The 22,310-nt window shown below is 32.9% G+C and overlaps 5 protein-coding genes across 6 annotated transcripts; 2 read left to right on the forward strand and 3 right to left on the reverse strand.

Annotated features, from left to right (window-relative positions):
- Window positions 1-246: 246 nt before the first annotated feature.
- On the reverse strand, window positions 247-1,024 carry LOC123905234. The gene is made up of 3 exons (XM_045954855.1): window positions 904-1,024; window positions 368-859; window positions 247-260 (listed from the first exon to the last, which is right to left on the reverse strand). The coding sequence occupies exons 1-3, from the start codon at window positions 1,022-1,024 to the stop codon at window positions 247-249; spliced, it is 627 nt and encodes a 208-aa protein (XP_045810811.1).
- A 1,625-nt stretch (window positions 1,025-2,649) lies between these two features.
- Window positions 2,650-7,968, forward strand: LOC123908724 (beta-amyrin 11-oxidase-like). The gene is made up of 8 exons (XM_045959441.1): window positions 2,650-2,959; window positions 3,351-3,834; window positions 4,641-4,925; window positions 5,333-5,422; window positions 6,618-6,696; window positions 6,983-7,089; window positions 7,193-7,314; window positions 7,490-7,968. The coding sequence occupies exons 1-8, from the start codon at window positions 2,724-2,726 to the stop codon at window positions 7,581-7,583; spliced, it is 1,497 nt and encodes a 498-aa protein (XP_045815397.1). The 5' UTR covers window positions 2,650-2,723; the 3' UTR covers window positions 7,584-7,968.
- An 840-nt stretch (window positions 7,969-8,808) lies between these two features.
- Window positions 8,809-10,332, reverse strand: LOC123907922 (glycine cleavage system H protein, mitochondrial-like). The gene is made up of 4 exons (XM_045958382.1): window positions 10,034-10,332; window positions 9,663-9,751; window positions 9,358-9,528; window positions 8,809-9,053 (listed from the first exon to the last, which is right to left on the reverse strand). Exons 1-4 carry the CDS (start codon window positions 10,143-10,145, stop codon window positions 8,925-8,927), a joined length of 501 nt encoding a protein of 166 aa, XP_045814338.1. The 5' UTR covers window positions 10,146-10,332; the 3' UTR covers window positions 8,809-8,924.
- Window positions 10,333-11,632: 1,300 nt separating this feature from the next.
- LOC123907921 (protein ABCI7, chloroplastic-like) lies at window positions 11,633-15,187 on the reverse strand. The gene is made up of 4 exons (XM_045958381.1): window positions 14,251-15,187; window positions 12,963-13,222; window positions 12,134-12,455; window positions 11,633-11,910 (listed from the first exon to the last, which is right to left on the reverse strand). Exons 1-3 carry the CDS (start codon window positions 15,151-15,153, stop codon window positions 12,134-12,136), a joined length of 1,485 nt encoding a protein of 494 aa, XP_045814337.1. The 5' UTR covers window positions 15,154-15,187; the 3' UTR covers window positions 11,633-11,910.
- A 4,421-nt stretch (window positions 15,188-19,608) lies between these two features.
- On the forward strand, window positions 19,609-22,251 carry LOC123909171 (NAC domain-containing protein 71-like). 2 transcript variants are annotated; one of them, XM_045959946.1, is made up of 4 exons: window positions 19,609-20,148; window positions 20,748-21,037; window positions 21,233-21,523; window positions 21,628-22,251. In XM_045959946.1, exons 1-4 carry the CDS (start codon window positions 19,992-19,994, stop codon window positions 21,895-21,897), a joined length of 1,008 nt encoding a protein of 335 aa, XP_045815902.1. In that variant the 5' UTR covers window positions 19,609-19,991; the 3' UTR covers window positions 21,898-22,251. The 2 variants fall into 2 exon arrangements, with proteins under 2 accessions (XP_045815902.1, XP_045815903.1); XM_045959947.1 differs by lacking the exon at window positions 19,609-20,148 and adding an exon at window positions 20,399-20,628.
- The last annotated feature ends 59 nt before the right edge of the window (window positions 22,252-22,310 follow it).

The raw sequence follows: 22,310 nt of genomic DNA on the forward strand, positions 1-22,310 counted from the left end.
TCTCTTCACGCCGCGCGTGATCAAAGTGAAAACTTGGCTCCCTGTGATCTCCATCACGCGGCGCGTGATGGGCTACGCCCCCAGCGTAGTGAAAATCAGCAATTTCCTGCAATTTTTCCTGTTTTCTTGCAAAACAAGTAATCAAGCTTATGATTAGATTTCTCTTACATTTATTGCTTAAAACCTACTAAAATGCATTTAATGTTGCTAAAATAGGCATGGATTAGAGAGTGTGACGATCCGTCATCACCCCCATACTCCTTACGCAAACAAATAGTATTCCAATTAATCCAAGACACTTTCCTAATATCCTCACTTCCCCCCCAAAAAAATTTAATCAAAATAGATTCAATAGAAGAGATAATACTTGAGGGAGCTTTAAAGAAAGAAAGAGCGTAAACAGGCAAAGAGGTCAACACAGATTTAAGCAAAACTAAACGACCACCAATAGAGAGGAATCGACTTCTCCAACCTGATAATCGATTCTTTAGACGATCCAGAACCGGTTCCCAAAAACATAAACGCCTCGGATCACCCCCAATAGGAAGGCCCAAATAAAGGAAAGGGATCTTCCCTACTCTACAGCACAGAGCTGACGCCGCTTCACCTAACCAAGAATCAGGGATGTTAACCCCAACCAGCATGCTTTTATGAAAATTCACTCGCAAACCAGACATAGACTCGAACAACACAAGGACAGCCCGCAAAGCCCGAACGTTCGCCCAACTCTTAGTCCCCATCAACAACGTATCATCAGCAAACTGAAGATGCGACACCGACACTTGAGCAAGGTTACCCACACTGTACCCCGTAAACATATTGCGTTCCACCATGACTTCCATCAAAACATTTAAGCCCTCTGCAGCCAGTAGAAAAAGGAAATTAAAGGAGATAACGGATCACCCTGCCTTAAGCCCCTCTCAAAAGGGAACTCATCAGTCGGACTACCGTTAACCAAAACCGAAGCAGTTGCCGTACACACACATTCTTTAATCCACTTCCTCCAAAGGGTTGGAAAACCCATTCTCCCCATAACATATTATTATCACATATATGTTCCACTTTTATAAGCAGTTATTGCAAATATCCAGGATATGATGAAGAAGAAAATTTTAGTGCAAATTTTTCTGGTTAAGTAGGAATAGGTGTACAATGATAAGCTTGTCATTTAGTAAGTTCCCTCCTAAAGACTTGAAAAACATTCTCCTTACTGATGTCTTGAGGGTGCTTCACTAGTGATCTTTTTGTTTTGTTTTGTTTTGTTTTCGGTTTCTTTGCCACTGTACCCTAATTCAAAAGCGGTGAGAATAGAAAAAATCTCATCCTTTTTGGTCCCATTGTGTTTAATTCTTATTCTGAGACATACATTTAATCATGGTAGGAATAGGAATAGATGAACATGCCGACTGAATTTAATTTAGGGTGACCATAAAAAAATCACATTAAATGGTATACGTCATAAAGAAGATAAAAAAAAAAAACAATTCTACAATTCAATATGTGACAAATTTTCTTGGCTAGTTTTTTTCAGGGAAGATCAAAAAAGAAAGCCACCGCTTGGAGCTATATATAGCACCAAAACTCAACTACGAAACTCTTTCTAATTTGCAAACGTAATAAGATGCATGTTAACAACTCACCATATACTCATACAAATTTGTAAAAGCATGTTTGTGTGAACAAATCTTAATTGATCAAATTTTTTTATTTTTTATTTTTGACGAAAATTGATCAAAATTCTTAAGTCAATATTTTGTATTTAATTAAGTAAAGTAGTAATTACTTGATGTACACTTCGAATCGGTTACTAATTAAAGATAGTTTTGATTGTGGACGTGGTTACTGAATTTACAATGTCATATCAACCAACCTGTTGCCACCTTGCAGATAGTACATTACCTAATTAGAAAAACATACAAATAGATGATAAAGCTAACAAGAATAATACTTTTGTCAAAAAAAAAAAAAAAAAAAAAACAAGAATAATACTAATAATGTATAAGAACTTGTCAAAATCCATAAACTATAAACTGGTTCAATATTGTACATATGTGTACATTTCAACTCTAAATTATATAATATACTCATCTTTGTTTTTCATATACAAATAGTAATTTTTTTTAATGTTAATCAACCGCTTTTTAGAAAAAGGATAATTATAATTTGAAGTTTGACTGCGAGGTAGTAAAGTCTGGTTAAGAAATTGTTCCGTTTAGAAATCAAATTCGCTCCCGAACGAAAGATAGTAAATTTAGTAAAAAAAACAAAAAAACTAATAGTTATATTTACTTTTTATTTTTTAGGGTTTAATATTATTTTGCAAATATTTTGTATATTAAATGGGATGGTCCATGTTTAGTCAATATACAAAGCTCTATTAATTACTTTTCCTTGACAACTAACAAGTCAAACATGTAATAGTGTCATGTAATGATAAATCATCACAATACACAAGACCATATCATCAAAACTTTATTAATGTTTCAACATGCAAAACAAATAAATAAATAAATAAATAAAAAATAAAGAAACAAAAGAGTTTCAAGTTTCAACATGCAAAAGGAAGTAGGGAAAACGGTGACCACTTGGTACCATATATATATAAATACCCCCCCTTAATGAATCTTGAACTGCAAGAAGTAGCTAAGAGTCCCAATAATAGCTCTAACTAAATTAAGGATTATATATTAGAGACATTGCAAAAAATCAGAAAAATATAAAAAATGGTGTTACTAGATTCACAATGGTTCATCCTAGTAGTAGCTTTGTTAGGTGGATATGCATTTGTATTTGGTTTCATTAGGAGATTGAATGAATGGTATTATGTTAGTAGGTTGGGAAAATTACCTCTCCCACTCCCACCAGGTGATATGGGTTGGCCTTTCCTTGGTAACATGCCTACCTTCCTCAAAGCTTTCAAATCTGATCCTGATTCCTTCATCAATAACCTTGTTTCCAGGTACTACTCTCAATCTATAATATTTTTATTTTCAATCTGACACGGGATTGCTTTTGCCATCCAGAAAAGATCAGTGACACGTGATGTTGTCTGCGTGCTTTTCATTTTTGTGTAATTATTTTGAATATATATAAAGTTTATTAAATCTTCAATGCTACAAAATTTATTAACAAAATTAGTTTTCTTTAATAGACGACTTGTAGTAACCATAGTACAAATTCAAATTCTCTGCAGCAGATGTGAGGTGCAACAAATGGCAGAATGGTTGAATTTTAAACTTTTGAATTTCAACGATTCTGCAAAAGTTGCACCGTGTACGGCTGCAGAGAAGCCAAAACATACATCTATAGAACTACTCATTAAGGCGACTAACTTTGTCTACCTGACATAGATATGGAAGGACAGGTATGTACAGGACACATTTGTTTGGAAGTCCAAGCATCGTAGTATGTACACCAGAAACATGTCGTAAGGTTCTAACAGATGAAGAGAATCTTAAACTTGGTTACCCTTCTTCAGCAACAGCCCTTACAGGAAAAAGATCATTCCATGGAATCTCAAATAATGAACACCGTCGTTTGCGGCGATTAATAACATCTCCTATAAATGGTCATGAAGCATTGTCAAGTTATATTGGTCTTATAGAAGATATTGCTGTGAAACATTTAGAAAAGTTGTCTACAATGAACATGCCAATTGAGTTTCTTAAAGAGATGAGAAAGTTTGCTTTTGAAGTTATTACTATTATCTTCATTTCATCTGATTGTGATCATGTTGATCTTGGTTTGGTTGAGAATTTGTATATTGATTTGAACAAGGGAATGAAGTCACTTTCTATCAATCTTCCTGGATTTGCATTCCATAAAGCACTCAAGGTTAGTTAGTTAGTTAGTCAAACACATATATTCATATAAGTACAATATTTGGTGTACTATTGCATATTGAATTTGTGTGTATACATGTCAATAATATCAGAAACTAAACTGACACATATACTTACATTTTATTACTTTTAGTTTTTCAAACTATATTGAACGAATCTAACACTAACACGACACTGATATATATAGTATGACTTTCATTTTCTCAAATTATAGAATTATCACATGTGTTCATGTGTCAATGTTAGTGTCGTGTCTTCGCATATAGTTATTTATGAATTTATAAGTTTAGGAAACAGATTAGTTGTTGTCACGGTCATGCAGTCATCGCTTATGTAATCGTTCGATCAAGATCGGACGTTTAAAAAATACACATTTTATTTTATTTTAAAATACTAGTTAAATCAAGACCGTCCAATCTTGATGAAAATTTCTAATTCCTGGTCCATAAACTTGTACCTTGATTATAATTAATGCTAATTTTTTGTTCAGTTAGCACCGGTGGAGAGGGTATGACTGGTATTTGTCAATGTCATGCCAGCCACTTGTCATTGAGACTGCAAATAAATTAAGCAAGCTAGTAATAATAATTCTATACTATAGTTTTCGAAAGAAAAAAAAATTCTATACTATATGATATTGTTTTTTGACAAAATACTATATGATATTGTTGAAGTTATCAATATATGCGATAGAAGAAAACGCAATATTCTTCATGTGATTGAGGAAATTGAGGGAATGGAATGGATTATTAATTATAATTATTGAATATATTAATTAATTTATGGTTGTATGTTTAGGCACGAAAGAAATTGCTGAAGATGTTGCAAGGTGTAGTGGACCAAAAGAGGAAGAATAATATTAATAATAATAATAATAATAATAATAATAATAATAGAGAGAAAAAAGATATGATGGATTTATTGATGGAAGTCAAAGATGAAGAAGGTAATATGTTGGAAGATGAAGATATTATAGATTTACTTCTTGTGTTCTTGTTAGCTGGTCATGAAAGCTCTGCTCATGGAATTTTGTGGACTATTATCTACCTCTTGGATCATCCACATGTCCTCCAAAAAGCCAAGGTAATTTAAATATACTATCTCCGTCCTTAATTATAAGATCATGTTTGACAAAAATATATTATTCGCTTACCTTGTTTTGACCGTATTTTTTTAATAATATATAATGTAAATATTAGCATATAAGATCTTGTTCAATTTGTATTGATGAGTATTTTCAAAATATTAAATTTTTATAATTTTTACTAATAGAAAATTAAAGAGATTAAAATTGTGCATTGGTACGTGTAGTGGTCAAACAGAGTCTTATAATTAGGGACGAATGTAGTACGAATTAATTAATTCATTTTAACACTTTTTTCTTTCTTAATTTTATTTCATAGTTTATAGAAAAGGTCCACATATATACATATTATAATGTTGCATTCAAAATCAGCTATTGAATTAAAATAAAAAATTGAACCTTTCAGAAAGAACAAGAAGAGATCATGGAAATAAGGCCTTCCACTCAAAAAGGACTCAACATTAAGGAAATTAAGCAAATGGAGTATTTATCAAAGGTATGTAATATATGAATTCTTTCTTGTCATATTATTATTATAATATATAATATATGAGGAGGGTTATATTGACTCCAAGAGTAAGTTTTATAACTTACTCCAAATCTTGACCTTTGATTTTAATTCCAATTAATGGCTAAGATGGATTGATAATAATTGTTAAGGTGAGACTTATTCCTTTGTTGCACTTGAAAATCAAGATTATCAAAACATACTTTAAATAGAATATATTAACTCTAGCAATTAATTGTAAGTACACAATTATTTTTTTTACGAATAAACCATTTTTTTTTGGACACTTTAAGTACAACATTTCTTTTTCTTTTTTTTTTGTTGACAATACACCATTTATTTCATGTGTGCTCTTTTCTTCTCTTTGCCTATACACTTAATTTTATGTTTGTTCAATCCGAGTTTATGATGATGGTTGGACCATAGTGATGATTTTTTTGGATTTTTATATCTTTTGCTTTTGAACTTTTAGCTCTTATTATGCTTATGGCAAGAGTTAATGTTGGTTATTTAATTTATTTTTTTGGTACATAATATTGGTTATTTATTTGTGTTATGTGTTTTATTCATGTGTTCCTTTGCCGTTGTTATGTTGAACTATTTTAAATGGAGTTGATTATTTTATTGTATATTTTTTATAAGAAAATGTACCAATTATTGTTATTTTTATGCAATCATTTGTTTACCTTTTTTTTTTGGTTTAAAATTTGTTTTCTTTTTTTTGTTGGTACAAATGTTATCATTTGTATTTTTATACTTTTTTTTTGGTAGAGTATTTTTATCCTTTCTACTATGCAATTTATTATGCGTATAAAAAATTAACAAAGGCGAAGAATCATTATTTTGATAATTTTGATTTTTGATAATTAATGGTTTAATTTCTTCTTTTTTTATGGTAGAAGAATTCATTAATTCATTCTATTTGAGGTATGTTTTGATCATCCTTATTTTCCAGTGCAACAAAGAAATAAGTCTCACCTTAATAATTATTATCAATCAATCTTAGCCATTAATTGGAATTAAAATCAAAGGTCAAGATTTGGAGTAAGTTATAAAACTTACTCTTGGAGTCAATATAACCCTCCTCATAATATATATATATTATATGGCATATTATATTACTATGTATGTGCGGTTAATACCAAAATAAAACTATGCTTTAACATGATATATTCTATATTAGGTTATTGATGAGATGCTGCGTAAAACAACTATATCGTTTGCAAACTTTAGATTGGCAAAAGTTGATGTTAATATCAATGGTAAGTTATTCAATTTCATATATTTATTTACGTTGTTTTCCTCATTTGATAATTTTGTACACCATTAAAATTTCTTCGATTTTAAGTTATGGTTGCGGTCGCAGTTTGCAACAAACTTTTAGTTGTGGACAAATATGGTCAGTGCGGTTGCAATTATGATTTTAGAGATCTCTAAAATATTTAAGAAAAATGGTCCAAAAAAAAAATATATATATTTAAGAAATGGCTGCAGTAATTTGAAACCATGCCCCCTAGCATTAAAAGAAAACTAAATGAAAAATTGTAGGTTATACTATACCAAAAGGATGGAAAGTACTAGTTTGGAATAGAGGTGTTCACATGGATCCTGAAACTTACTCCAACCCAAAGGAATTTGATCCTTCAAGATGGGAGGTATGTACATAATTAATTACTATTAATTATTTTTAATTTTTCTTTAATGCATTGGTGAATTTAATTTAATGAACAAAATATGTACTTAAACAATATGGTGCAGAATTACAAAGCAAGAGCAGGATCATTCCTTCCATTTGGATTAGGAAGCAGATTTTGTCCTGGAAGTGATTTAGCTAAACTTGAGATAACTATTTTCCTTCATCATTTTCTTCTTAATTACAGGTTAATTAATACACTTGCTTCCATTTTGATATCATTGATTTACTATTGAAGCATGCAAAAGAATAAAATAATGTTACAATTTGCCATGTCATGTAAAGTTCTATATAGCTAGATATTCATATGCTAAGAAATTAAAAATAAGTAAATAATCCATTTAATTTGGTTTAATGTACAGGATGGAAAGACTTAATCCAGATTCTCCAATTACCTACTTGCCAGTGCCAAGACCTACAGACAATTGCCTTGCAAGGATTATAAAAGTAACTTAAATCATGGGATTTATAAGACTCTTGTAATTAAACAAGGGCAAGAAACATGTGGCAATGTTATAGGTTGTTTGGTCTCACAGTGATTATGTTTGAATTACGGTGATCTACCATGATTTTGCATAAGCTACGAATTATAACTTTTAGAAAATTACGACGGATCATCGTAATTCTGACATACCTACCGTAATACCAAATATATATTTAGATGTTCCTAACTCTTAGTATATATTCTTGTTAATTACATTATATAACATATTTAAATAAAGTTCAAGCCATAGGGTTTAGTTTAGGCCATGGAATTTTAATAATTTACAATAGCCCATGTGATAGGCTAGGAAAGAGAGAAATCAAATGTTGGTACTTTGTTGTTAGTGAAATTTTGACTTTGATTATAATGAGTTTGTCCGTACTTGTTAATTATTGAAATAAATTCATGTCAAGTAACCGAGTAATGAAACTTCAAAATTAAGAAAAAAGTGGCTCTTGCCCAACCTACCTCAATTCCCATCAACCTCAAATTATTTCAAGTCAATTTCTCACAAGCTTTTCTTGGCTTCTTCTTATTTTATTAGTCTTTGATTTTATGCTAAGGCTTTAAAGTCATCTCAACAAATGGTAACTCATTTTACTTGTTCTCTTCTATTGGGTAAAAGACTTGCCTCCTTTTAACTTGGGTGTTGCCTCTCAAAGCTTCAATCTAGCTATTTGAAGATTTATATGGGAAAAAATATACATTTGACTAGACAAGATGAAGAAGAAAAGTTGACTTGGTTATCAAGTAAAAAAAGATTACGCAATTCCAAAAAATGGGTCGGTTGCTCGAGCCCAAATGTTTGTTAGGTTTCGATTGGGGTGCGTGGGGTGAAAGCCCCTACGGTACATTTTAGAAATAATTGTTGTAATTTGAACTTTAATATTTAAATATAAGTTGTATACCATAAACCTCGTGCTTGAAATAACAGAAAGGGAATAACAGCGGTTATGCAGTCAAAAACGTAAGCACAATTAGCTGAACTTCAAATATCAAACATCGTGTGTTTCTTTGTTTTCGTTTTCATATTTCTATTCTTTTGAACATGTTGTTCTAACTTGTAACATAATGCATACATAATGCATCCAAGTGAAAATAATAATGGATAGAAGTAAAAAAGAAACTTAAATTTGCTTCTTAATTATAGGACTAGATATATAGACTGACACATTAAAGTGTCGGTGACAATAATAATAGCATGAAAAAAACAATAACTTGAAGCAATTCTATTGCACTTGAAGAAAGTAGATAACAAGATCATAGTACATATATGAAAAAACAGTCAGTCCCATAATGTTTTCAAATTAAGTTCAATGTGCAGCATCTTCTTCTTCACAAAATTTTGTGTACTCCTTTGCACCCAACAATGATTCTAATTCAGATGGATCACTTGGCTTTATTTTGATCATCCATCCATCTTCATATGGGCTTGAGTTGATCTTAAAGTAACAAAAGCAGATAATTAAATAAGTATGAGCATGCTTAATTAACATTTGCATAAGTGTATGAGAATAGCTTATAATATGTGTCTAAGTCTATGAGAATATGCCACACAATCACGGTGATTCACTGTGATTTTGCGGAAGCTACAAAGTGTAGCTTTTGGAAAATCACAGTAGACCGCTGTGATTCTGACATACTCACCGCGATACCAAACATGCACTAAGTTGTTTTCAGTTTATTTTTCATATATATTACTATTATCCAACAAAAAATTAAAACAGTAAAGAGTGAATGAATTACCAGGCCAGGTTTTCCAGTGAGCTTATCATTAACCTCAACAATCTCACCAGAAATTGGAGAGTTTACATCACTTGTTGCCTTAACACTTTCAACTGCTCCGAAACCATTACCCTTTGTAACTGAACCACCAGGTTCTGGAAGCTCAACAAACACAACCTCTCCAAGATGGTCCTGCAAACCAACAACTTCAATTAATTCAACAGCTTAACCTAAATTATAGTTAAAAGTCTAATTCAACACGCGTACATACTTAAGGTAGTAGCTCAGCGATAAGAGTTTAGCCTTATAACGTCAAGTTAACTAACCTGAGCATGGTCAGAGATGCCAATTGTGGCTACTGAGCCTTCATGCTTAACCCATTCATGTGAAGATGTGTACTTGAGTCCATCCAAGACTACAAAATTTGACCAAAAATAAATGTTACATCTTATAAATTCAAATTTGATATTTTCTTTTTGACTTTCACCACCTGTTTAATCTGGTTGTGAGGGGTCAAATCGTGGTCATCCCTATGAAGTTCAACGTCAATCATCATTGAACCAACTAATGATTGGTAATTCAAATTTGATTTTATATATTCAAGATAATTTACACATAAATGAAAGACAAACAGACAACAAGTTACGCTGGTAACAAAACATATAAGGTAAATGTGAAGAGAAGAGGGTATATATACCACTAGAGAAACATCTGGAGATGGAAAAAGGAGGGGAGAGATGTAATCTTGAAGCAGAAGAAGAGATTTTGAGAGCATTGGCAGTTGAAGAAGCCCACATCCTCAGTGCCATTGTTGTGCTTATGCTTCTTTGTTTGTGTTTGTGATGTTGGTACAATAATGATAATGATAAAAATAAGAGTGAAATGATGAGAATGAGATAGAGGTGTTAAAGTATGTGTGTGTGTGTGTGTGTTTTCCTTTTCCCCAAACATATTATCTTGGATGAATGGTGGATAGCGAATGCCTCATCCTTTGTTTGTACACTCAAAATATCATCCTCTTTTACTTTACTTTATTAATATAACACTTCAAAAATAACTTTACTTTATAACAACTGTCGAGAAAATTAAATATTTAAGTATTCTAATTAGAATGATGATATAATTCACTAATCTATCTAGTTATATATTACTAACAAGTATGAAGTTACACATCTCCTAAAATTTGATTAAGTCACTATGTTCAATCACTTAGGCTTATAGTTCCGACGGTTGAGTGACTATGTGTTTGGGCAGATGGTATATTCATACGTTCATTGGGATTATAGTTCCTACGGTTGAGTGAGCTGGTGTTTGCCTGTTTGGGTAGAGGCAGGGTACATTAATGATAATTACCTACTTCTAACTATTTGAGTTGCACAATGTTATTTCCGTTGTTATGTTTTGATAGAGTAATTTTCTTCTTGAGTTATGGATTGTTTGTCGGTATTATTTTTACCCATAGTTAGAAAGTTGTTTGTACCAATTGATATGGACTCTTCATCCTTTTCTTCCTATACTCTTCTTCCAAATATCTTTCAATAAATGACATATCAATAGAGATAAAAACTCGGCTTAAGATAAAAGTTAAAAACTAATTATTCTTAAACCGAAAAGTCAATTGTTCCAGAATTTTCTTCTAGTAATTATTTCTCGCATAAACTCAATTATCGCATTTGCATATTAGAACTGGAATCTACATAATTCCTTTTCAAATGAGAAATTTTTTGAATTGATTAATGCACCCTCCATAACAGAGATGGAAAACGAAACAAAGAGTAGTTAGCGTGAGTTGAATTTTGCAAAAGAGACAATCACTAACTAAGTATCACATAAGCTTTTAAGTGAAATAATATTGTGATTAAAAGAAGTGAATTCAACATTATTATAATATAAAATACCGCATAACACCCCATGCACGGGTGTGGGACTAGTTTGTGTGGGACTATTAATTTATATATATCTAAACCATGATAGTTGTGGAATTGCATATCTAAACCATAATCCACAAACCAATCAAAACGTTTTATTTAGCCACATCATTCACTTACATCCATCTATTTAATGTGGGATACTAATTGTAATTATTATTATTGTTTTGGGTTATTAGAAATCAAGTGTTCAACTTAGATCAAGAAACTGATCTTATTAGTATTCAATAAGAAAGCAAACGATCGGATTGGTGTGTGTTTGCTGGTTGTCATAATATTTTTAAAGTTTTGCAGGAATTACAGTTGACGAGTTTTCAAGTGTGTAAACTTTGATCCATACTCACAAGTCAAATATGTGAAATGAGTGCTTTCCGGTGAAATGCCCAATTACTACTCACTACTTTTCTATACTAAAAAAATAGAAATGTTAAGCTTACATCGTCGAACACAGTCTGTTCATTGAGGTATGCGGACTACATACAAAAACGTGTACACATTCTGTTCATTGAGGTACACAGCACAAAAATAGCAAGCATAGTGCAAACCAACCATGCCCCAACTCCCTGCTTATTAGTGATGCCAATACAACCATGGGTGAACTTAGGGCGGCGAAGTAAATGTTTTTAACTGTGGATTTTTTACTCACCTGATAAATGTATTTTGCAAATTGCAAATAAAACAAAAACAAAAAAAATCATAAATACAACAAGTACAAGGGGATGAAAGCACCAATTGTTAAATAAGTGTCGGAGTAGACACTTCATTTTGTAGGAATTGGTTAAAACCATGACAAGTAAAAATATATTTTTCATTTCGATATATATTTTTACCAAGCAACCTAATATTATGTGTTAACATTTGGCACATACCTATAATGGTGCTAATTTAGGAGATGGATCCAATAAACTTTTAATCTGACTTCGTACTCTATCTCTAACAGAAGAATAAGGAAACTTATCTATCACTTCCCCTCCAAAGGCAAAAATTAGAACCCTTCTAGCTGTTGCTGAATCAATGCCACGTGCTTGGAAATACAGGAGTTGGCTCTGTTCCAAGTCACTTATTGCAGCTCCATGGGAACACTTTACATCATCAGCGATGATTTGGAGATTTGGTTTAACATTTACAGTTGCACGAGGTTCAAGAAGAAGGCTTCTTGTTAATTGTCCTGCATCTGTCTGCTGAGCATACCTACACAAGGATAGTGTATTACTGATATAAAGTGACATGTGATGAAATACAAGACGTTGTAAACAATCACCACCTGTTTTAGCTCAATAAATAAATATTTAAAACAACTCGATCTCATTAGATTTTAATGCAGCAACTTCTTCGATCAGCATCAGAAACACAATAGCTCAATCACATATGAAATTGGAAGAGTAAAAGTAAAGCATGCATATAATATGACATTCTTGACACAAAAAACCATATTCTTACATAAACATTAAAAAGGTGGTCTGGATATAATTTACAATAACTTTTCACGCAAGTTAAAATTAGTTTCAGCATATCAATTGTTTCATAAACTCTTCCAGTTAACTTCTTCATAAATTAAATATCTATACGCTTCTAAGGGCTTCTTCATAAATGGAAATTATATTCTTATTTGAATGGAGACGCTTTTATGAGATATTAGAAACTAATCCAAACTTGTCCTAAATTGACTCATGTATTGTTGTTCAAAATAAGAATTACCTGTTAACCTTAACGTTTCCATCAAAAACTGCTTGTCCCTGTGAATGAGTTACGATGCACTTATGAAGCTGACGGGAAAAACCCCTTGGATGATCCAATACAAGACTACTGTGAAGATCCTGTGTTTGATTACCAACAGACAAGTGTAGAGTAGATAACTCTGTCACCGTGTCTGGACCTAGTTGTTTGATATGAAGATTGTGCCTTCCTAGTTTGCCTCCTGTGCTTACCTCTGTAAGCTCATATGTACTAGATGACTCCTGCAAAGAATTGCAAACCAATCATGTCAAATTTATTCAACGTATCCTCTCTTGCATAACTTCTCAAAAATATAAAAGGAAAATGTTGGTTGCTAGAAAAACAATCAGCACAAGAAATGCAAGAAGAGGTTATTTTTATACAGTTACTTTTTCTATCCTCACTAGTAATCATTTACACTGCCCTTCCGTGTATAGTTAGCCATTATCTTCATCAAAAGACTGTGTAAAACTTTTACACTAAATAGCAAAGCTCAATATAAAATAACTTTTTTGAGGTCAATAGATTATAAAGGCAATATAAGTAATGACAAATGATGGAAATACTTCTATCAGGTACTAAAGATAAATTCTTTTGCAAGTGATTCCATTATTTTGATTTGGTCCATGTAGTAGTTACCTATTGTGTGTGACTGATATTCAGTGATAATTCGAGCATAGCAGAGCAGGTAGAGATGAAAGTGCTACGAACATTGCAAGGTAATCTTGAAAACGAACAGTAATATTTAAGCATTGCATTACACTCTATAACACTGAGAATTGCATAATCGAAAAACTACAATAGTTCTCCCTGTGAGCATAGCTCAATTAGTAGGCACATTGAAATCTGCAGGGGCCGGGGTTCGAACCCGAGATTCCCTGCTTATTCACCTTAAGGGGTGAAATTTTGACAACTAGGCTACTTGACCAAGAAAAAAAAAAAAAAAAACTACAGCAGCTCCTCTACTATCCGAGATGTAGTCATTGGCACAATTGGCCGAATTCCGAGATCAATGTTTATGTTCTTCTGTGCACTTACTTATCTCTTTCCTTTACTAACAAGTTTGGTATTCTAACATAAGTTACATAACCTCTTCATTCCATCAACAATAAATTCATACTCAACTTCAAACTCAATTAAACTCAAATCAAGTCCATTAAAAATCACATTTTTTGTACTCTAATCTAATCCAAACAAATAAACAAACACTAAACAGGCATAAAAATTGATAATTTCAAGAATGAATTAATCGAAAAAGGCGATGATTAACCTGACGAACGGAAGTCCATTTGATATGTGCAGCAAGCAATGACTGAGTCTGAATATAAGAATGCCTAACCTTACCACCTTCCCCAATCACAACCTCCAAAACAGCATTACTCCAATAAAACTCATTCTCATTCTCTTCATCATTAGAAAACTCTTCAACTATATCAACCTCTCCACCTTTCTCCACCACAACCAAAACCCTCGGATTCGAAATATACAAATCTTTGGAACCATCCTTACTACCCAGCAAGGATAAATAACCCAAATGAACCGGATTTTCAACTCGAACACCCTCGGGCACATAAACCACCATCAAATCAGGTGCAGCCATACCATTAATCGACCAAAACAAATCACCACCGTCCAATCCAGAAACCAATTCTAAAACCCTTTCAGCAACTTTACCACTCAAATTCAATAAACTACCAACGTAAACCCCATCTGGAAATTCCAAATTTTTCGACATTGAGTTTATGAAATGACCGTCGATGAAGCTGATGTGGCAAGGGAATTGATCATCATCATCGGAGAATGGCGGCGTAACGGTGGTGGTGGTTGTGGTTGGGATTGGGGCGGGTAGGATATGGGAAGAGCGAAGGAAGGAAAGGTCTGTGAAACGAAAGGGTTCGTCTCTTCGAGAAGGCCATGGAGTTGAGAGAAGTGATTCTGAGGAAGCTTCTCGAAGATTCTGGAGAGGTTGTGGTGTAGGGATGGAATCTTCTAATGTTTCTGCGAGGTTGAGAAGGAATGGGTCTGAGGAAATTGAAATAGCGTTGTTGTTGAATTGTGTGAGTTTGGTTCTTGTTTTGATGAATTTGTGAGATTTGAGAGATGAAGAACAAGAAGAAGATGAAGATGGGATTATGGGATTGAAAGCTGTGGGTGTCAACGCTATGCCACTCATTGTTTCTTGTTCAGTTACTACAACTTTGCTTCTTCAATCATACTCTTAGCTCAAAATAGAGAATGGTGTAGATGGTAGAAATGGAGGTGTAGGGAAGAACAACCATTGCAAAAAGCATTTGTAAATTTCATGCAATGGGCTTAGAAAAAACGTTTTCGGTGTTGGACAGTTTCTTTTGGTACTCCTTATATTTCTGGCGCACCCTGTGAAAGTTTCAAAATATTACTTAACTAGCAAATTGATTTCACTACCTTTATTTTTATTTTTTTGACTAAATTGATTTCACTACCTAGAAAGCAGATGTGTAGAAATATTTAAATTAAGATTTCACGTCCTCCAGAGACCCTTAAAAAAATTGAATTTTGTTTGTTATCTGCTATTTAAATAGCGATCTGAGTAAAAGTGTATGCTACTTAGGTAGAGAATTAGTATAACGTATATAAGAGACTCCACCTCCTTACCCCCAAATTCCATTACTTTCAAAAAAAACCTCTCAACTTTTCCAAGAAAGTTTTACACCCAGTTTCAAACCCTACATCATAATTTCATTTTCAAATCTAACGAGTTCTTTGCATTTGTGGGCGAAAGCTACTCAAAACCAACTTTAACCATGAGGTTAGTGCACATTTGGTCACATTTATTCTATTTTTTTTAATGTTTTTTGCGGGTTTTTTTTTGTATTAGTATAATCTGCTACTTAAGTATCAAACTGCATTCGTTACCTAAGTAACGGATTTGACCGATGATGAATTTTTTTAAGCCGTTGAAATTATTCTAATGTTGTTTGATGTTTGTTTTGAAACTGTTTTGGTGTTGTTTGATATTTTTTTCAAAAATGGAGCTTGCTTTGAAGCGTGTTAAAGGAAATAAGGACCCATCGGCCATTGCGTCTTCACGGTGAGACAGGGAAAAGACATGACAACAGGAGCTCGAACAACGCGTTTAGAATAAGGTTATATATGAGCTTGAGGTGGATGAGCAGGTTGCTGAGCAAGAGGAAGGAAATATGGTGGATGTTGGTGGGGAGGAGGAGGACCTGAAGATTAAGGCCGCTGAATTTACATTTTCTCAGCCCGAGTCAAATGAATTTCAAGGAGGGCCGTCAAACAAGAGTGTGCTCTTGTTGTAGGCATACCATATTGTCCGACATATCTTCGACGGCCAGATAAGTCACAAATTTAATTTTTATAATTTGATTAAATTTTGTATTTGATTGTTCATTTAATTCTAACTTATTTAATTAGGTATGTATTTTTTCTTCTTCCTTTATAGGTTCATGAGACTCTTACCCCTGTTAATTACGGGAGAAAGGTCAAAATGTTCTACGCTCCAAATGAAGATTGATTTCTTACAAAAAATGGCAAGCATTGGGTTGGCCGACCTCTCCACCATCGATTACTCGTTTCTGGTCCCAATCCTGATCAGCGCCTTTGTTGAGAGGTGACACAAGAAGACCTCAAACTTTTACCTATCATCGAGCGAGATTACAATGACACTAAATAACTTGTTTGTTGCATCTTCACATCAAAGGACGTATGCTATCAGGGGAGATAATAGTTGACATTTAAGTACTTTCAAGAGTGATTGAGTTAATAATATTTAACTAGTTTCGACTTGGCCAAGTACTACTAGTATTCTACTACTATATTAGTACAGTAAAAAAAATTGTCAAGTCAAATCAAATAAACATTCTTCAAACTCAATATTATTATAATAACATACACGAATTAACATACCTAAACTTTGTAAATCAAAGATTTGATATCTTCACTTGGTTTATTACCACGAGATAAGGTCTTGCTAAGTGAGGATTAAAATTGTAATAAATTGAGCACGACAAACTTGCAACAAAAACATTGCAATAATTTAGGTTTTGTAAATGTTTTTTTTAGACTAACAATAGTTGTCTTAACATTGTTTTCTACCCACAGGCTCCCATGTTGACATTCTAAGATACAAATTTCAAAGTGTTCGCATGATGATAATGTAAAATAGATCTTTGCTTACACAAAGATTAAATAAAGATCGATCAATGTAGTTATTTTAACTCTATGAGAATCAAATCAGGTTGACCCTTAGTTTTAGGAAAGGTTACTCCAACGGGTGTTGGTTGTAACAATAGTTGTCTACATATGACATAGAAAAATGATAACAAGCATTTTAGAACACTTATTATGGATCTAATCTAGCAATATCATCTTAGAACTTGTGTCAACAATTCTGTTTCTATTGTTGATGAAACCATCATTGCCATTCTTTTAATTTTTAATTCGTTTCCTCCATATTCTAATGTGAATGCAAAATTTTAATGGGTTAAGAAACTAGAGCTATACAAGAAAAGACAAAATAAAAATCGCATCATGAATATGAAAATAGAAACTAAACAAAGGGAACACAATGACACTCCTTTTACCTTTTTATCTTCTAAAAATGTGGCAAGGGACATTTATGTCACATTGTCACCCTCTTTGATTGCTGCTTTGTCTAGTGTAACTACCAACCCACATAAGCAAGGGAAAATTGACCCATGTTCAAACAACCAATAACTTAGTGCTTATTAGTAATTGATAATGAGAAAATAATTTGTAGTGCTTTGGGTCCTTCTACTTTCTCCCATTTCCAAGTACTGTTGAAAAGCAAAAGCTTTTGTCTACACTTTTAGTTCTTGCAAGATTATGACTACATTGTGATCGATTATATATGAATCGTCTGATTTTAATTAGATGGTATAAATTTTAAATTTATAAACAATTAATATTTAACCATAAAATTTAGACCGTCTGATTTTAACTTGGATGGTTCAGACCGTAAACTTTAACCCTATTTATATATCACTGGAATTATAACATTTAATATGGGCAAATATTCCAAGCTTCCACAAATGAATACTTTACTTAGTAAAGTTTACTAGTAGACTAGTGGTTAAGGGGTAATTAAGTGGCAAGTATATCCCACAACACAAAGCTAATAATGAAGTAACACAGTGAGGTGTTAAAGCAAGCTTTAATTTTAATTTTTTGTCCTTTTGCTCTCATATGTGAAAAACATTCCACTAATTACTCAAAACAACTTTCTTTACTGATCAGCAACAAGTCCCACAAATAGGATAGGAGTTTAAACTTGATTGCTTTAAGTTTAACATCTCAATGTGAATTCATGACAAGAAAGGAACCTCTAAAAACTCATTAAACACTTTTTGAGATTTTCCTTTTGTGAAGGTTGGAGTGGACCCGCTTGATGACACAATCACCTCAATAAATAAATAAGGTAAAGTGTTCAATCTGACTCAGGATGACATGGAAAAAACTTGAGGAATCCCATATTCCACAATTAACCGTTGTTTCCTTACAAGAAATTTGTAGGTGTTTAGTGAGTAAATTAACTTGCTTTATACATGTATCATAGTCATAACTCACAAGAGTTAAAAATGTAAGCAGAGTCATAGATAATAATGTTTTTCCTTGATAGAGAGAATTTTTTTTATGCTTCATAGATAGAGCTAGTAAAGAATCAACAAGCTGTCTTTGTGATCTTAGCTTAGTTGGTAGAGACATTACATTTTATAAACAGAAGTCAGAGTTCAAATCTCAGACACTCTACTCTCAAAGGTGAAATTCTAGTCACTAAAATACTTAATCAAAAAAATCAACAAGCTAACTATCAATCAATATTTCTAAGAATGTGGTAACTTACTTACTAATCAATCAATATTTCTATATTTCTATTGGTAACCTTATAAATGTACGATTTTGTTTCATTTGACAAATTATTTACAAGCAAATTTGTTGCAACACATTTCTAGGTTATTTTTCACTTAAACTTATATTTCGTCATCCCCTGAATAAGACAAAATAGAGATCAAAAGAATGTCCAAGTCTAATGTTATCATGTTATATCAATAAAACTTAATTTTGAGTTGTTGAATCCATTGAGTATCAGACCACCACCATTTATATTCATGCTCTTAACATGCTCTTAGCACACCCTCACGCCTAGAAACTTTATAGCAGGTTGTCCAACGGATCTAAGATCTTAAAAAAACTCTAATATCATCTTACATTTCGAGTTGAGTCTAACTAACTATATAAAATCAACTGGTAAAGTAAGAATCGCTCCCACTTATAAATATATTTTATGTCATCTCGCATTTAACGTGAGACTTGTTCAACTCAAGTTTAGAGAAAGTATCCCATGCCTCTTGGAAAAAGGAAGGGGAAAAAAAGCAACAAATAACGGTCACAAATAATTTGGAGGTAAACTTGAACTTTTTGTAAGTGTGAACACAAAAGAGCTTTAAAGTTTGAAAGTGGTGGGCCATTTTGCTTTGGAATTTTGGGTCCTCTTGGGACAAGCAATCTAATATCTCAAACTTTCGGTGTTTGTGTATAATTTTGGACTATTTGTTTCCCTATGGCCTATGCTATATATACCACACAATCACTCTCCAAATTCTTTCCCTCCACTCTCTCTTCTTTCTCTCCTATGTCCTTTGTAAAGCCTTTACTTTTGCAAATTCTCTCAAAGTTTCTAGTTGAGTTAGTTAGAGTGTTACAGTCCTTAGTTTGGTTCATTTTTTTCTTGTGAGGTTTGATAGGTTCATAATAATAGGAGCACTTGAATTTGTTTTAATACAATGATTCTTGAACATAATGGATGTACACTGTTGAAGTGTCATTTAACTCTTGATAAAAATTATATTGTAGACAAAAGTTTTTATTTTTGGATTTTTCAGATTATGGATAGGTATAGTACTCTTGGTACTTAACACATTGTGTCTAGAATATTTTTCACTTTTGTTTTTTTGTTTGCTTTAGTAGTAAGGAACATAGAAAGATAGAATGGGAGGGACTTCACTGCCTCCGGGTTTTCGATTCCATCCAACCGATGAAGAACTGATAGGGTATTACCTAAAGAGAAAAGTTGAGGGACTTGAAATTGAGCTTGAAGTTATACCTGTGATTGATTTCTACAAATTTGATCCATGGGAGTTGCCTGGTAGGTCATCTTCAATTTCACATGTCGATCGGTTGCATGGTTGCATAACATGTGTATAGTATACTACTTTTAAAAAAAAAGTCATGTTAGAGTGTGAACTAAGACTTTATATATGAATTCTAGAAAGTAGAAAGCAGCATTTTGTTTTTTTACTTTTCTTTTTTATTGATTAATATTTGAAAACTTTTAGGCTGTAAAAGCCGGTTCAATTGGATTTTTTAGTCAAAGGTTTGAAAAAATGAAAAGAAAAGTGTTTTGTTGAGTATGACTCATATTCACTTATAAGTGTGGTAGGTAGAAGCTTGAACTTAATGTAGCAGAGCGAATGGAGCTGAAAGCACAATGATTATGAGGGTTAAGGGTGTGAGGAGCAAAGCGCGTTTAGGGATAAACTTAAAATTGAATAATAGAAAAACTAAATCAACCCACTTTGTAGTCAGAAACGTAGACACTATTAGCCGAATTTTCAGTGATTAATGTGTATGTTCTTGTGTGTGTTTATTAATTTGTTTACTTTAGAGTCGGACTTGCTTGTTTTGTGCTAACTACTAAGGAAATTTAATGGAAGTTTAATTTGTGGTTGTTTGGAATTCATGCAGAGAAGTCTTTTCTACCGAAAAGAGACATGGAATGGTTTTTCTTCTGTCCACGAGATCGCAAGTACCCAAATGGATCAAGGACAAATAGAGCCACCAAAGCTGGCTACTGGAAAGCCACTGGAAAAGACAGGAAGGTTGTGTGTGAGCCCAGTCCATTCATTTCCACTGAGACTGTCACAGGTTACCGCAAGACCCTGGTTTTCTATTGTGGAAGGGCTCCTTTAGGTGATCGAACCAACTGGATCATGCATGAATATCGCCTCAACGATGATCCTAGCCAAGGATCAGAGGTAAAACTCTCTTAAATGTGTGTTTGGTTTTACAGCATAAACCATCTCTCAAAAATATTTGGTTGAAAACCTTATATTGAATTTATAACTAAACTTATTTTCATATAAAAAAATTCAAACACGTTACTTCACCCTAAAACTCAATTTCAATCAAATCAATTTTACAGAATCAATTATTACCGATCATTGTTGTAGGGTGTTTTTGCTTTGTGCCGAGTTATTAAAAAGAATGAGAAGGAAAATGATTCCCGAGGACAAGGAGGAAAGAGGGTTAGAGCTAATGACGGGAACAATTCCATTTCCACCGAAGGGAATGAGGTTTCTTGTCAGGCAAGTCAGCTGTGCAGTGGTAATGAGAGTCACTTTTCAAGTCCTATTGATTTCCCATGCAATTTGCCTAATATGGCTGGATTTGACCAAGTTTCCTCTGATACCAATCCTTCAACCTTCTGGCTCTCTCCTGACATGATTCTCGATTCTTCAAAGGTACTATTATAAAAAGAAAGCAAAATTTGAGAATTGAGACTAATAGGTAGATATTAGCTAGGGATGTTTATTTTTTCTTACAATTTTCCTATTACAATTAGCAGGATTACTCTCAAATTCAAGTACAAGATGTTGAGGGATGTTTTCAACAGCAACATGACTTATCGAGTACAATGACACCTTGGCAGTCATTTGAACATACCGAAATTTCACCTTGTTCATCCTACTCAAATTTTAATGCAGAAATTGAATTTTCTGATGCTCTTAGTCGAATTGGTTGCGTGTCACCTTACGTAGGACAAGGAAGCTTCATGGACTTGCCTTATGAATGCTATGATCAAATTCATTCATTCACAAACCCAAATCAATTCTGAAAAGAAAAAAGGAATAAGAATAACATTCTCCTTCTTTTCTTGCATTACAAGTAAAAAGATGTTTAAGTTGGGATCAAGCTCCAATTTGCAGTCAAACAAAAGGGATCTCTGAGACAACGCCTTTTAATGTCTGTCTTTGAGCGATGCATAATGATCGATGAGTACAATCCCATCGTTTGCACTAGACATAAACTATTATGTCCTTAAATTTCTCTTGACTTACTTGATTTGTAATTTATTATGTTGTGTAGGTTTCTCGGATGGCATCACTTTTATAGATTTTGTCCGAATTTGGTTTATATCAGTCATTGTATGTGTGGTTTCATAAAAATAGCTTATATAATGGATGAGGGTTTATTATATATATATATTCCTATTGAGTAAATTGATCATAGGAAATATTTCTACTGAGT

Source organism: Trifolium pratense, linkage group LG2 (assembly GCF_020283565.1).
Source record: "Trifolium pratense cultivar HEN17-A07 linkage group LG2, ARS_RC_1.1, whole genome shotgun sequence".
NCBI classification, from domain to species: domain Eukaryota; kingdom Viridiplantae; phylum Streptophyta; class Magnoliopsida; order Fabales; family Fabaceae; genus Trifolium; species Trifolium pratense.